Source organism: Trachurus japonicus, chromosome 6, assembly GCF_045865225.1.
Source record: "Trachurus japonicus isolate A0001 chromosome 6, Traja_1.0".
Classification (NCBI taxonomy): Eukaryota; Metazoa; Chordata; class Actinopteri; order Carangiformes; family Carangidae; genus Trachurus; species Trachurus japonicus.
The window spans coordinates 33,278,684-33,294,469 of NC_140912.1; the positions used below are offsets into that span (position 1 = coordinate 33,278,684).

The window sequence follows — 15,786 nt, forward strand, 5'->3', positions numbered from 1 at the left end:
CCCTTTGTCGTCTGCCAGCCTTGACAATGTATTTGCCGCTTTTCTTGCATATTATGCACAGGGCAGAAAGGACGGGGCCAGAGCCCGAGACGGGAAATGTTGACCTGGATCTCAGTTTTATTGTGGTACTTGGAGTCGTCCCGCTCGATGTTGATGGGATAGCCTCGCTTCTTGTGCGGTCTTCCGTAACGTTTCCTGTTTCTCTCTCACGCGCAAGACGCCTTTCCACTTTTGAAATTGCACTCTTGTCAATATACCTTCGGTAGCATGTCGGATGAAAAGCAGCGTCCATGGGAATACTTTCAAACTCCAAATCAAGGCAGTGTTTGTGGTTTTCAGCTACGTCTCGGTACTCTCCGGCCAACTCGAGCCACCGTCGTAGGCTATTTCTGTAAGTATTCCACCGTGCAGTTGTGAAATCTTGGACTTTTTCATGCTTGATAGAAGCTATGTGCATATAGCACCGCTTATGTCGTTTATGTTTTCCATCACTTTCTTCTGATGACTTCTCTTCGCCTTCGGAAGTGCTTGTTGACGAGTCGCGGGCCGCCATGTTGCTGTTTCTGTTTATCAAATGGAGCAAGCCTATTGGTCTATCGAGGTCACGTGTCGACCGTGCCACCTCTCGCGGACCAAAATGTTAATACGCCAGGTAGAAACTAGTCCTGTGTAAAATGCCTCGTCGTAAAGATCGGGCAGGATTTTTTGCGACGAACTTTTTGCTGTGAGCTCTAAATAACTTTATCTTTTTTATCAACTGAAGATCGTGAAGTTCGCAGACGGTGGAGCGGAATCCAATTTCTGAAAGACTTTTCGTGGTTGACCTTACGGCCTATTAATAGCTACTGTAATAATCACAGTCAGAAACAATAAATACAACAGATACAATAGAAAAATAGAAGACAGAGGGACTTGCAATTAAAAGTGTGCAAGGCTACAATAGAAATCTGAACCAGTCTGAACAAATCATGCATAGATAGATAGATAGATAGATAGATAGATAGATAGATAGATAGATAGATAGATAGATAGATAGATAGATAGATAGATAGATAGATAGATAGATAGATAGATAGATTTATTTGTCCTTTACAATAATCACAGTCAGAAACAATAAATACGACAGATACAATAGAAAAATAGAAGACAGAGGGACAAGGCTACAATAGAAATCTGAACCAGTCTGAACAAATCATGCAGATTTGAGAAGAGTTTAAAAGGCCATAAACCATAAAAACTTGCTGCCCCCCCCCTCCCTCCCCACCCCCCAAAAACCGCTGAAATAACCAACTGGAGGAATCCGATCAGGGACACGACCTCGCTGTGTTTTTACAGACTTGTACATTTCATTCCTCATCTGGAGGCTCAGCATATTGTTCTTGTTGTTGCATCTCCAAGATTGAGCAGTGCTAAGCCGGTAATAATCTGAGGAAGGGGGGAGGAAGGAGGAGGGAGGGGGGGCAGTTAATCCTCGCAGCGTCCACACGGGGGGACGGGGGGGTAGAAAAGGACATCCGCCTGATTATGTCCGACACGGGGGAATCGTGTCAGCGTCTTGTAGAGCGACGGCTGGAGGCCAAACGGCTCTAATCCCCCCGCTGGTCTGGCCTCGCCTTCGTCTTCGTCTTCTGCTTCTTCGTCTTCTGCTCATTTTGACACGACTGCTGCTGCTCTATGTGAGGTCAAAGGTCAGAGGGGTTTCTGGTCAACGCTACGACTTTACAGCCACATTGACATCATTCAACAGGAAGTGGAGTAGGTTTTAAAAGCGTCTGATCAGATCAACTTCACTCGTGTAGCAGCTGCAGCTTTTTGTCAAAGACCCGCGACCTTCTGACCTCTAGGTGCAAAGTGACAGAGCTGAGGAGTCAACTGAGTTAAAACCAAGATTAGATCAGATCAGATCGTCCTTTATTCGATGATACAGAACACACATAATGAATTCAGACATAAAAAAAGAGCAATATGTGCATTTCCAGCAGTGTGTGACAATATACTATAATAGAAGATTAAAGAATAGAAACATGTGAACCAAACTAATAGCAACAACAGAGACTTTGTTTCTGTCTGTCTCTACTGTCCTGCCAATTAAAGGCAAAAAGCCCCAAAAATGTCCTTTAAAAATTCAAAAACAACACAAAATGTGATGAGATGATGAACAGCCACAGAGACACAAACGAATTGGAGAAAATCAAAACGTAACACAACTACAGAGGCACAAAACGTCTATGTATGTCTCTACAAAGGGATAGAAAACGACCATGAAGTGATAAAACAAACTGACGACAAAACACAACAATTGTAACTTGCTGATTTGTAGCTTTATTGGTCAACAGATCAATCAGCAGCTGATGAATCTGGATTCTTTGATTCAGGTCTGAAAACGTTCGACTGTTTGTCGACGATCCGCTGTTTGTCATTACGCGCAAAGGAGAATTCAAACCTGTGTAAAAGTTCAATTGATTCATCGCTAAAAATCACATCTTAGACAGACAGACAGACAGACAGACAGATAGATAGATACTAGATTCATTTATTTGTCCTTTACAGGAAAATTGTTTTCACCATTCCATATCTGCGGACTCGAGAAGTGCAGACAGTCAAAAAGGAGGACCACAGGAGTGTGTCCTTGACCATATGACATACATTTACATACGTTCCCACATTTCATACACCCACAAATACATAGAAACATAAGACATAAGACCCCACACCTTACCTAATTTCCCACATTTACATATGCATTCCCCATGATTATGTTCTTTTCATTTGCTTATTTAGTTCTGTTATGTCACAAATGACTCGTTTTTGTGCGACCAAAGGATTCAACAAAGAAAAACAGGAATTTCAGTTTTGATGAAATGAATCCTGTTGGAAGAACAACACAACACAAACTATTGATCCATCATCAAAACAGCTGCAGGTTGATTTTCTACCAATCAACTGATCGTATTACAGTAGTTACTGATCAGTCATTTCGGTTGGACCTGAAACTAGACTCTACATCCGTCACTTTATTGTGTCCCCCAGAAACACTTCCTGTTGCAGCTCGTTTGTGTCTTTGCGTGTGTTTTCTTAAAAAAATAATTTTTTGAACCAAGTTTTTATTGGTATAATTCATATGTATTTCCACATATGTTTTAGTTTATATCACATTTTTCTTTCTGTTACATACATATGAAAAAGAAAATTCCAATGTTACTCGTGAAGTGTATAAACTGAACAGTCAAAGAAAAACAGTTTGGCAAACACTCAGTCACTGGACTGTTTCTGACATTCTTCTAAATCACACTTAGACAGTTCTGAAATAGTATAGTTTGTTAATGTTTTACATTGGCAGGTTTAAATATTTGCTTACAGGGCCCCATCTTGTGTGTTTTCTTAAATTACATGGAGTTTTTGAACAAAAAACAGATTTAGAGTCAAATCTGTCGATGTCGATGTCACTCTGGTCCAGTGTCTGACTTGAAACCTGTTTATTCTGAGGTCGTTGTTTTCAGACATCTTGGTTCAGTTTGATCAACAGAAATTAACTCAACAACGACGTCGTCCAGCTGATGAAGAACGAACCAAGAACAACAAGAGCAGTTTCTCCAAAGCAACCGCTTCTAATCTCAGTGTGTGTGTGTGTGTGTGTGTGTGATAATCCCTGATGCCCATTTCTGGCCGAGACAACGCAGGTTCATCACAGTTCGATCTGATCCGTTTAAAAACGTGTCGGGATTAAAGCGAACATCGTCCTCCCTGTGTTCCCGGGAGATTACGTCATGTCGTCCAGAATCTGGGATGAAACGGCGTCGCAGAAAAACAAAAGCATCTTCACAACCTCCTCACACACACACACACACTGTTGTCTTCAGGCCCAACAAAACCCGTCTTTACTTAAATCTCCTCTGTTGATGATCGGTCTGTTTTTCTATTGAATTGTGTTACATTAATATTAATAAACGTTATTTATGGAGCACTTTTTATGACATGAGTCTCAGCTCTAAGTGCTTTACGTAAAAATGTAAAAAATAATTGCATGACTCACATTTTAATTAGACACAAAATAAAAAAAGTGAAAGAAAAGAATAGTCATTAAAAGTAAGTAGCCTAAGACAGTTGTGAAATCTGGGGTGAAGAGAAACAAATAGAATCAACCAGTGAAATAATCAATTAGAAATAAAGTCATGAAAATCTCCACTGAGGTTTTTCTGCCTCATGTGAAGTGGGATCGTCGTGTTTTTGTTATTATGATGATGATGATGATGATGATGATGCTGATAATAGTGATGATTTATGTTAATAGATAAATGTGTGTGTGTTTTCCCCTCAGGACGTGTTTTCAGACGGCTCACTTCTACATCGACGACAGCTCCTCACCCAGAGTCATCGCTGCTCCGTCCACAGCTGCACTAGCATCTGGTAACTAACCACCACAAAACACCTGGAGCTCTACTATTAGACATTTCTCATTCAATAAGCTGTGTTTAATGTGTTTAATTCTGACTTAATAAATGACGAGTCATGGTTTTCATGTTTCAAAGTGTCGATTTCCAGTTGAGTTTGTTTAATTTCATGCTCACAGTTCAACACAACTGAATAAGAGCAGATTTACATTGAAAAACGAGTGTCCTCAGTGTCCACTAACACGTCCCGTCTTGTCTTGTAGACGAGCAGACGTCTTTTCCTGTTCGAGACTTTGTCAAACACGTGGCTGAACTTCACGACTCTCAGGGTTTCCAGCGAGAGTTTGAGGTAAAAACACGATGGATGGAATGATTAGTCCGATATATCTGTGCTATGTGTATATGTGTGTGGACATCATGTATGCACGTCATATTTACTGGTTTTCTGCCAGGCCCCAACACCACACGACTCTTTTCATGATAATAGAACAAATCTCCTTGTTGTTTACAACTACTTCCGGGTAGAAAACCAGCATTCGAACAATAGTGATAGACGAGAGTTTCGCTATATCTCATTTTTCACGTCACTATATCACCGTTTAGACTAATCTGATGTTATTTAAGTTTATAAAACCAATGATTGGACAAACATTACTATTTCTGTGTGCACATTTTTGTAATTAGTCATGGTTATGGTAAATTGGCAGAGCTAACCGTTAAATGTTTAACAATAACTCAGTGACTCAATAAACGCTCCATGAAAAAATATTTTCTCCAGCGGATATCTGAGTTCCAACATGACTGAGCTAACTGGAGTAGTTTCATGTCGTGTCCGACAACGGGAGGGTTTTAACAGCTGACGTCCTGCTGTTAGCTTAGCTACCGCCGTTAGCTTAGCTACCGTTAGCTGTCCCTGTCAGCTGAGCCACTGATGCTTTCTAGACACCGTGATTCCCCCAAAGTGAATAAATACACCCTAATAACACATAGCAACACAAAACACACACACAGAAATAGTAATGTTTCTTCCATCATTTCAGATTTGTCTAAACGGTGATAGGGCGTGAAAAATATGATATATAGCTAAACTCTTGTTCGTTACTATTGATCTCATTCAAATTACGTGTTGGTTTCTACGCTGAAGTAGTTGTAAACAACAAGGAGATTTGTTCTATAATGATAATACGAATAATAATTCTGATCAGTTGTGTTGGGTGTTGTGTCCCAGCTTCATCTTTTCTGTGTCAAGCTTCAGTCATTTAATTTAATAAATCAAAGCTCTGTGTCGTTGTTTTGCTCTTGAACGGCCTCGGAAGGAAAAACCAACACCAAGACAACCAGCCTACGGAGGCCTGGAGGGGCCAAAACCAATCACAAAATAATATACCAAAACAATGAAATCCATTATTATTAGAGAAAGCCTCTTTAACCCGGGTTGGTTTCTCCTTCGTGTCGATCAGCAGCAGCATGAACTGTGCTGTGAGATGATTTTGTGTTTTGTTTTTGTTTTTTTACGCGTGTTGTCTTGTAATTTGTGTTTTTGTGTACCTCTATGGTTGACTGTGTTGTCACGGAAACGTGGTGGCTGCCTGCTGCTTCCTCATCTGCATCGTTAGATACTGAAGGAGAGCTACGAGGTAAGACGCTCTCCGCCGCTACATGACGTAGCCGAGCTCCCGTCTCGTCCTGTAACGTGTGTCGTTGTTTGTTTAAATGTGGATGACGTACAAAGCATGGTTGTCGTCATAGAAACACTGTGGTATTTTACTAAATCTAAAGCGTACATGACCGTATAATCACAATCAGAAGTTAGATGATGAATAGAAAATTCAGTCTTCAAACTTGTTTTATTGTGTGTGTGTGTGTGTGTGTGTGTGTGTGTGTGTGTGTGTGTGTGTGTGTGTGTGTGTGTGTGTGTGTGTGTGTGTGTGTGTGTGTGTGTCGTCAGGAGGTGCAGGCATGCACGGTGGACGTGGGGATGACCACCGACAGCTCCAATCACCCTGACAACAAGACTAAGAACAGATACAGCAACATCCTGGCCTGTGAGTAGATAGATATTAGTGTGTATGTATGCAAGTAGCCTATATATGTGTGAAAGTGTATGTGTGTAAGTATGTATGCATGTAATTATGTGTTTATGTATGTGTGCATGTACATATGTAAGAATGTGTGTGTGTGTGTGTGTGTGTGTGTGTGTGTAAGTATGTATGTGTCTAAATGTGTGTGTGTGTGTGTTCTTGTATTTACTACGTTGTGGGGACCGTCGAGTGTTTTTAACCAACAGAGTGAGGACATTTTTAGCAAGTGAGGACATTTTGGCCGGTCCTCACTTTTTCCAAAAGCTGTTTTAGGGTTAAGACTTTAGGTTATAATTAGGTTTAAATTAGGTTAAGAGTAATGGTTAAGGTTAAGCTAGGGAATACGTTATGTCAATGTGTGTCCTCACAACGATAGCATTACAAGCGTGTGTGTGTAACTGTCTAAGTACATGTATGTATGAATGTGTTTAAAGCCCTATTTACACAGGATTACTATTACCAGGGGACGTCTGGTAATCTGTAAATGACCCTCCACGTCTGTGTTTCTTGCAGTGAAATCTGTATTTTACTCGAATTTACTGACATTAAGGCAAATACGGTGGACATTTCACTCTTTTTATGGATCTGAGCTTGATGTTTCTTCCAGTGAGTCTCCATAATGAGTACCAAGACCAGACTGTATTTGCACCTACAACGGTGTCAAAATTGCTGCTCATGATAATTTCCACCGCCTCCATGTTTAAACCAGGAAAGAAGTAGAAAAAGGCAACAAATACCCCCCAGTCACTGAGATGCAGATTCACACAGGACTAGTATCATCACTGGACGTCTGTGTTCGTGTTTACTTTACAAATTACAGACATGGCGCATTCACACGAGATCAAGATCACAGACATCCTCCACAATTATTACAGATTATTAGAGGTCCCCAGGTAATAAACTGATCCTGTGTGTTAGGGAGGAATTTGTGGTGATGCCGATGAAGAAGAAGAAGTACCAGAGTCCTGTATGTCTTATGTTGAAGGAGTTTATTTATGCTCGGCCGAGGAGAACAGAAGATTCGTCATCACAACATGAGTGCGTGAATCCACCTCAATTCTAAGGGTCAAACAGTAAAGCTCAGATTCTGTGTGGGCCGAGGCAGCAAAGGGGAGATGTGTTAACATTCAATGGCTATAGTGAATAAACATGAAGATAAGGATTCACACCAGCTAGGAAATGTATCTAACTCTACAGCTGTGTCTGTAACCAGCCAGACAGTGAGATTGAAGACGCCAAAGAGCGACCGTGGCCTTGGCCTGTTCCTCAGAGAGAAAATAGGGCAGAGAACTGATCCCAACAGTAATCTAACAGAAAGTCACCATGACACAGAGGGACGGACCATTAACTACACAAACTATCTATAGGGAGGTGAAATTATTCCCTAACACTGTGTGAATAGGGCTTCAGTATGTATGTGTGTATGTATGTATGTGTCCATGTATGTGTGTAAGTAGGTGTTTATGCATGTAAGTACGTATGTATGTATATAAGTACGTGCGTGTCTGTATGTGTCTATGTAAGTACGTGTGTATGTTTATACTATGCTTGTAAGTAGGTATGTAAGTATGTATGTGTGTGTAAGAAAGTACATGTGTGTAAGTATGTGTTTATGTATATATGTTTGTGTGTAAGTCTAAAGTTGCGTTTCCATCAGCTGTTTAGATGCATCGAGATGTATCGCATCGGAAAATGATGATGGAAACGCCGTGATTCTAATTAAAATCCCCTGATTCGCACAAACTGAAATACACTCGCTATGGCCGGGTTTTGGTTGATGATTTGAATCAAGTGTGACGTAGCGCACTTTCACCCCGTCTGCTCCCATGTTTGCAGTTCACTCACAAGACAACATCAGGGTTTCACTACATGTAATTAATTGTGGCGCACCGATGTTACTGCACTTCTTCATAGTTCCTCCTCAGTAAAAACCAAACTTATCAACCAGCGCGTCCAGCGTTTATCATTAATAAAGTCTCTCTCTCCCACACACACACACACACACACACACGGACAGGTCGCGTTATGAAGGTAATAAACATATGCGTTAAATCGCGCTGATGTGTTCAAATCAGACCGTCAGTCCGTCCGGGGGTGGGTGTAAAGTCCGTAGATGGAAACACACACGATTCAAATTTCTTTTAATGCGCAGTAATTCTAATCACTTTGGATAGAAACATGGCTTATGTATGTATATATGTATGTGTGTCAGTAAATGTGTATGTGTCTATGTATGTATGTGTGTAAGTTAATATGTTTGTTTGTGTATGTATGTAGCAGTTTGTGTGTTACTGCATGTATGTATGTATGTATGTGAGTGTGTGTATGTATGTGTGTACAGTACGTACGGTACGGTATAGAAGTATGTATCTTAGAACGAAGGTGTATATATGGATGTAAATATACATGTGTGTAAGAATGTAAAAGCATATATGTATGAATTCATGTTTGTACGTACTGTATGTGTGTAATTACGTGTGTGTGTGTGTGACTGTAGGGGTCGGTCTTCCTGGACTATATTTTATTACAGTCATCACAGACTTTAGACAACAAACAACACATTTATATACATACATACATACATACATACATATATGGTTAAACATATACATGTACAGATAAACACACATGAAAACATCCTCAGATTCAGTGAGACAGAGAGAAGGATGGATAGATGAACTGATTGATTACTGATTATAAACACAGAAGCCATTAAAGGTTCTATGATCGGCCTACATGTTTATTGTTTCCATGGTTACCTGCTCACCGATCCATCGCTCTGTGTCTCCTCTAGACGACCACAGCCGGGTGCGTCTGTCCTCGCAGGCCGACCGAGGGGACGGGCGGACGGGGGACTACATCAACGCCAACTACGTGGACGTAAGAAGAAGGAACCAACAAACAAAAACCTGTCACAGTTTTACTTCTTCTGATGATGATCGCCATAGAAACCATATAGTCCAGTAATTTTAGGCCAAAAAAGAGGTCAACGTTAAACAAATTGCAACAGAAGCAAACTCAACTGATTTTGTATCCTCAGCATGTCCTGAGTGAGGGAAAAAAAAGCCCAGAAGAATCCCATTAGGGGAAAGTTTCGAAAAACACCCAAACATATCCCATTTATACGCATATAAAAAAAAATAGGTACAATTTTTAACCTTTAGATATCTCCATGAAAATTATTGAGTTGATTACTTACATTAAGACAAACAAAAAATGTATTACAAGTTTTTAGAAATTCTTTGTTAACATGAGCAAATTTGCATAAATTTGCATAAATTCCACCGTTTTGATGGCACATGTATGGACAAGTTGACCACTTTAAATTTCAAGATGACTGCAATTTTTCAAGACAGCCACATCCTTAGTAGAGCAGGTATGACATGCTCCGTCTCTATTAATGCTCATGGGCCTAAATTGGTTCCATTCCTTAAGTTTTTTAACTGTAATATGTTAACAATATTGAACAAGACATTTTCACCTGCTCTACTCAATGTTTAGATCAGGTGTTGTATGTATGCAAATTAGCCATACGTAATTGGATTATGCACTGTTGGCTCATGTCATACCTGCTGTACTAAGGATGTGGCTGTCTTGAAAAATTGCAGTCATCTTGAAATCTAAAGTGGTCAACTTGTCGGTTGACCGATGGAGTCAACTCATACCAGTTTTCATGCTGGTACCACCACAGCAACTTCATATATACATGTGCCGTCAAACAGTGGAATTTATGCAAATTTGCTCATGTTAACAAAGAATTTCTAAAAGCTTGTAATACATTTTTTGTTTGTCTTAATGTAAGTAATCAACTCAGTAATTTTCATGGAGATATCTAAAGGTTAAAAATGTTACCCTATTCACGTGAAAAAAATTTTTTATATGCGTATAAATGGGATATGTTTGGGTGTTTTTCGAAACTTTCCCCTAATGGGATTCTTCGGGGCTTTTTTTCCCTCACTCAGGACATGTTGAGGATACAAAATCAGTTGAGTTTGCTTCTGTTGCAATTTGTTTAACCTTTTCTCATAAAATGACTGGACTAATAGAGGCCTTCATCCCTTCATCACCCCTCTCTCTCTCCTCCTTTCTGAGCATTCAGTCCGTCCGATTCAAACTCCTATTTATTTCATCCTCGCTGCCTCTTGTCTCTCTCTGTTTCTAAACCGTATTCATGAGGAACGTGCGTCACTCGCCATTAAAATCTCATTCCCAGCGCCTTGTTGTTTTGTGAAAGGCAGAGGCGACACACACACACACACACACACACATATATACAAAAAAAACAACAACCCCGCGGCTGTCACGGCCTCTCTGGAGAGCCGGCGTACAGGTTATGAAGTTGGTGAAAGCTCGTCGAGGATCCTCTCCAGCGCAGCACTTTTGTCTGCGTCTCTCAGCTTGAGGCTGTCAGTCATGTGAAGGTTGTCAGACTATTAACGCCGCTTCATTCAGCTCCGTCCTCTGCTGGGAACCTGTGACTCCGTCGACTTTCCTGTGCAGCAGCTGGCCTTTAACTAAAAAAAAAGAAAAAAAACGACACATTGGATTTCAGCTTGCTCTTAACTTTTCAGTTAAAAATGTTATTATCCTTGATGAGTTTTTATTTGATGTGGCATTTGTGTGACGATCCTGGTCGTTTTCGTTTTGTGAATTCACCTCCGGCCTTTAAAAAAAAGGTCGTTTTAAGAACAAGAAACTCCCAATATGTCATTTTTACAGTTTTAAAGCTTAATCAAATTCAACTAAATAAAGTAAAGTAGAGACTGTCGTGGAAATTTTTAGCGGTTTGTTAATGAAATAGAGACTTTCTTTTAAATTTCCTTGCAAAGAAAAGTCAGTCCTCACCCGAGTGGTGAAGGTAAAGGAAAGACCTAAACATTTATACCTGTTTCTAAGTGGGAAGTTAAAGGGATAGTTAAACATTTTGGCAAATTGGCCCATTGCCATAATCCCTATAGTCATAGCAGTAGGTTTGTTACCTTTAATTGTCGGTGCAAGCTATTTTTAGAACGGCGGAGCAGAGCCGTGAGCTGCTCAGAGCTACGCTACGGAGGCTCATTATGGGATTTCTTGGTTTCCCTCATCAAACTCATCAAATAAACAATCCAACAACTCCACAACGCTCTGGTGGACAAGTTGTGACCTGCACATTCACCACGCTATGAGATAATAACACAACGTTACCACACAGAGTTGTTTTAGAGGGAAATACAGAGACTGCTTGATGAAAAACTGTCCCTGAAGTTTTGCATGAATTTCCCTCTAAAACAACTCTGTCTGCTCCGCCGTTCTAAAAATAGCTTGCACCGACAATTAAAGGTAACGAACCTACTGCTATGACTATAGGGATTATGGCAATGGGCCAATTTGACAAAATGTTGAACTATCTCTTATTAGTCTCCAGGCTTCAGTTACTTCACCGGCTGCAGGAAAGTTTATAAAACCAAACCCAAAGTTTTCCTGGAAGTGTGCTTTTTGTTTTTATAAACTTGAACTTTACCTTCGTACCATTTAAAGTCAGATTTTAATACAAACTGTAGAAACCATGGATCATCTCTGTCTGTGTCTCTGTCGGTGTCTCAGGGTTTTAAAAAGACTCGGTCGTACATCGCCGCTCAGGGTCCTCTGAGGTCGAGCACCGAGGATTTCTGGAGGATGATCTGGGAGCAGAACGTCGGCGTCATCGTCATGATCACCAACCTGGTGGAGAAAGGACGAGTGAGTGGAAAATACGAGCGTTTTTAACCCTCCTGTTGTCCTCCTGGGTCAAGGAAGGAAGGAAGGAAGGAAGGACAAAGGGAAAGATGGAAGGAAAGAATGAAGGGAAAAATGAAGGTAGGGAAGATAGAAGGAGGGAGGGAACAGATTGGGTCAAAAAGGAAGGAAGAAGTAAGGATGAAAGGAAGGAAAGAAGGAAGAAAGGAAGGGAGGGAAAAAGTAAGGAAAGAAAGATGGAGGGAAGGAAGGAACAGACTCATTCAAGGAAGGAAGAAAAAGGAAGGGATAAGGGAAAGAAGGGAGGGAACAGATCAGGTCAATTGGATAAAAAGGAATGAAGTAAGGACAAAGGGAAGGAAGGAAGGAGATAGATAGATAGATAGATAGATAGATAGATAGATAGATAGATAGATAGATAGATAGATAGATAGATAGATAGATAGATAGATAGATAGATAGATAGATAGATAGATAGATAGATACTTTATTAATCCCGAAGGAAATTCACGGGAATAAGGATTGTGGAAAGAAGGAAGGGAGAAAGGAAGGAAAGAAAGATGGAGGGAAGGAACAGATCAGGTCAGTTGGATCAAAAGAGGAAGGAAGGAAGGAAGGAAAGAAAGAAAGAAAGAAAGAAAGAAAGAAAGAAAGAAAGAAAGAAAGAAAGAAAGAAAGAAAGAAAGAAAGAAAGAAAGAAAGAAAGAAAGAAAGAAGGGAATAAGGATTGTGGAAAGAAAAAAGGATGGAGGAAGGGAACAGATTGGGTCAGTTGGATCAAAAGAGGAAGGAAAGAAAGAAAGAAAGAAAGAAAGAAAGAAAGAAAGAAAGAAAGAAAGAAAGAAAGAAAGAAAGAAAGAAAGAAAGAAAGAAAGAAAGAAATAAGGATTGTGGAAAGAAAAAAGGATGGAGGAAGGGAACAGATTGGGTCAATTTGACCCAGAAGGACAAAATGAAAGTCAAGTTTTAAAACTTTTCTCCTTTTACATCTGAATTTTATGCAGTGGAGAAAAAAAGAAATCGAGTGTGTGAGTTCCTTAGTGTCACAGTCTCAGATGTGTATGTGTATGTGTGTGTGTGTGTGTGTGTGTGTGTTTGTGTGTGTGCTGCGTTCACTGTCCCCTCAGAGGAAGTGTGACCAGTACTGGCCGTTGGAGGGGCAGGAGGAGTACGGCGGCTTCCTGCTGACGGTGAAGAGCAGCCGCGTCGTGGCGTCCTACACCCACAGGACCTTCAGCCTCAGGAACCTCAGCGCCAAGAAGGTCAGAGGGCCGCTGCTGCTGCTGCTGCGTTCAAGAGCACAGACAGACCGTGGGAACATCCAGCGCTAGTGCAGAGCAATGACGGCTTTAAAACAGTTACAGTAATATAGATTCACTGCATATCATTCCCTCAGCTCTGTCCACTGTCCTGTCAAATACAGGCACAAATACCTTTAAAAAATAATACATTATATAATATATACAGATTAATTATAATTGTTGATTGTTGTCAGACATTAAAGACTCGATCTAAGAAAATAGTGACTAATATTCAATAGTATTGGTTCTGACATAAGAAAAGAACATTTGGTAACACTTTAAAGTACACACTATTAAACATTAGTTAAGCATTAATAAATAGATAGATATATTAACAATCATTATTATGTATTATTTAGGATTAGGAAACATATTAATTAATGTGGCCTATTAATAAGCAGTTAATGTTTACTACTCAAAGTTAGTTAATAAATTAAGTAGAATAATAATAAAAAATGAATAATGTAATTAGTTATCATTATGTATGCGTTACTCAGCATTAATTAAAACATTTGTTTATATATTAATGCTTAATAATGTACTAACTAACGTTAATTAAGGGACCCTTATTGTAAAGTGTTACCGTTACCATAGATGCTGATTAATTTCTTTCCATCAGAATCAGTGTGTAAAAGAATCAGCTCCATAATCTGCAGGAGAAACGTTAAGAAGTTATTAAATAAATTAAATCTGTAATCTATAACGATGTGTTTCCTGCAGGGCTCTGTGAAGGGGCGGGGCAGCGAGCGGACCGTGACCCAGTTCCACTTCACCCAGTGGCCCGACATGGGCGTCCCCGAGTTCGCGCTGCCGCTGCTCAGCTTCGTCCGCAAGTCGTCCAGAGCCAGGACGGACGGGTCGGGGCCGCTGGTCGTCCACTGCAGGTGAGAGGGACGACGACGAGAAGACAACAACAAGGACGAATCAGAGCGAGAGGGTTGTTTTTATTTCTGTTTAACGTTTCCTGTTATTTCTCCTTCTTCTTTTTCTTCCTTTCCTCTGGCAGCGCGGGCGTGGGCCGGACCGGGACCTACATCGTCCTGGACAGCATGATGCAGCAGATGAGAGACAAAGGCACCGTCAACATCACAGGCTTCCTCAAACACATCCGCACACAGAGGAACTACCTGGTGCAGACAGAGGTCAGAGGTCAACACACACACACACACACACACACACACACACACACACACACACAGCAAAAACTCAAAATCTCTCCAAGAATATTTGTGTTATTTCTTGTCAAAATGTCTCATTTCTAGTCAAAACTAAACTCTCTCCATGTAAGATAAGACTCATCACCTAAAAATGTACTTGTTTTTAGATAATTCTCACTTGTTTCAAACAAATTTTCACTCGAAATCAGTCGAAAAATCTGCCAGTGAAAGCAAGACTTCTGTGCTTGTAATAAGATAGAAAAACTTGCTCCACTGTCAGATTTTTCTACTTATTTCAAGTGAAAATATGCTTGAAAGAAGTAAAAAAAAAAGTGTCTAAAAACAAGCTGCTTTTTATGTGATGAGTCTTAATTTAAGTATAATTAGATTTGTTTTGACTAGAAATGACATTTTGACTAGAAATAAGACAAACATTCTTGGTAATATTTTGAGTTTTTGCAGTGCACACACGTGAACACCGGGCCTAAACCCTCTCTCCTCTCTGCAGGAGCAGTACGTCTTCATCCACGACGCCCTGGTGGAGGCCATCCTGTCCGGGGAGACGGAGGTGGCGGCGGCTCAGCTGCACCGCTACATGGACGAGCTGCTGACCCCAGGGCATGCTGGGACCCCAGGGCATGCTGGGAGAACGCGGCTCGACAAGCAGCTCAAGGTGAGACGCTCCGAGACACAACCGACACCTCACTGAGGCAGAGCAAGGAAAACTGAACTCAGAGTTTAAAAAAATATTAAAATGATTTAATGCTATTGTGCACAGATGTTGTGTGGTCCAGATGTTCTCAGCCTTGACAGATGTTGTGTGGTCCGACAGATGTGAATGAATTAATTAATGAATTTTATTTATTTCGGTATATTTCAAGCTTATATAACCGAAAGGGTGTAGGTTGAAGCCAAAGCTTATATACTCCTACCCCTTGTACCTTAAAAAAATTTTTTTTAAATTATACGCATTAATACAAAAGATGTTGTGTGGTCTGACAGATGTTGTGTGGTCCCAGATGTTCTCAACTCTAGCAGATGTTGTGTGGTCTGACAGATGTTCTCGGCTCTAGCAGATGTTGTGTGGTCCCAGATGTTCTCAGCTCCTACAGATGTTGTGTGGTCCCAGATGTTCTCAGCT

The 15,786-nt window shown here is 40.5% G+C and overlaps 1 protein-coding gene across 2 annotated transcripts in view; it reads left to right on the top strand.

Moving 5' to 3' along the window:
• Positions 1-15,786, top strand: part of ptprz1a (protein tyrosine phosphatase receptor type Z1a) — a 124,472-nt gene that overhangs the window by 101,785 nt on the left and 6,901 nt on the right. For both annotated transcript variants that reach the window (XM_085780260.1, XM_085780259.1), the window contains exons 14-23: positions 4,319-4,407; positions 4,655-4,740; positions 6,008-6,028; positions 6,340-6,436; positions 9,267-9,352; positions 12,056-12,190; positions 13,315-13,449; positions 14,209-14,372; positions 14,495-14,630; positions 15,154-15,318. In XM_085780260.1, the coding sequence (XP_085636386.1) occupies positions 4,319-4,407; positions 4,655-4,740; positions 6,008-6,028; positions 6,340-6,436; positions 9,267-9,352; positions 12,056-12,190; positions 13,315-13,449; positions 14,209-14,372; positions 14,495-14,630; positions 15,154-15,318 (1,114 nt within the window). The remainder of the gene's footprint in view (positions 1-4,318; positions 4,408-4,654; positions 4,741-6,007; positions 6,029-6,339; positions 6,437-9,266; positions 9,353-12,055; positions 12,191-13,314; positions 13,450-14,208; positions 14,373-14,494; positions 14,631-15,153; positions 15,319-15,786) is intronic.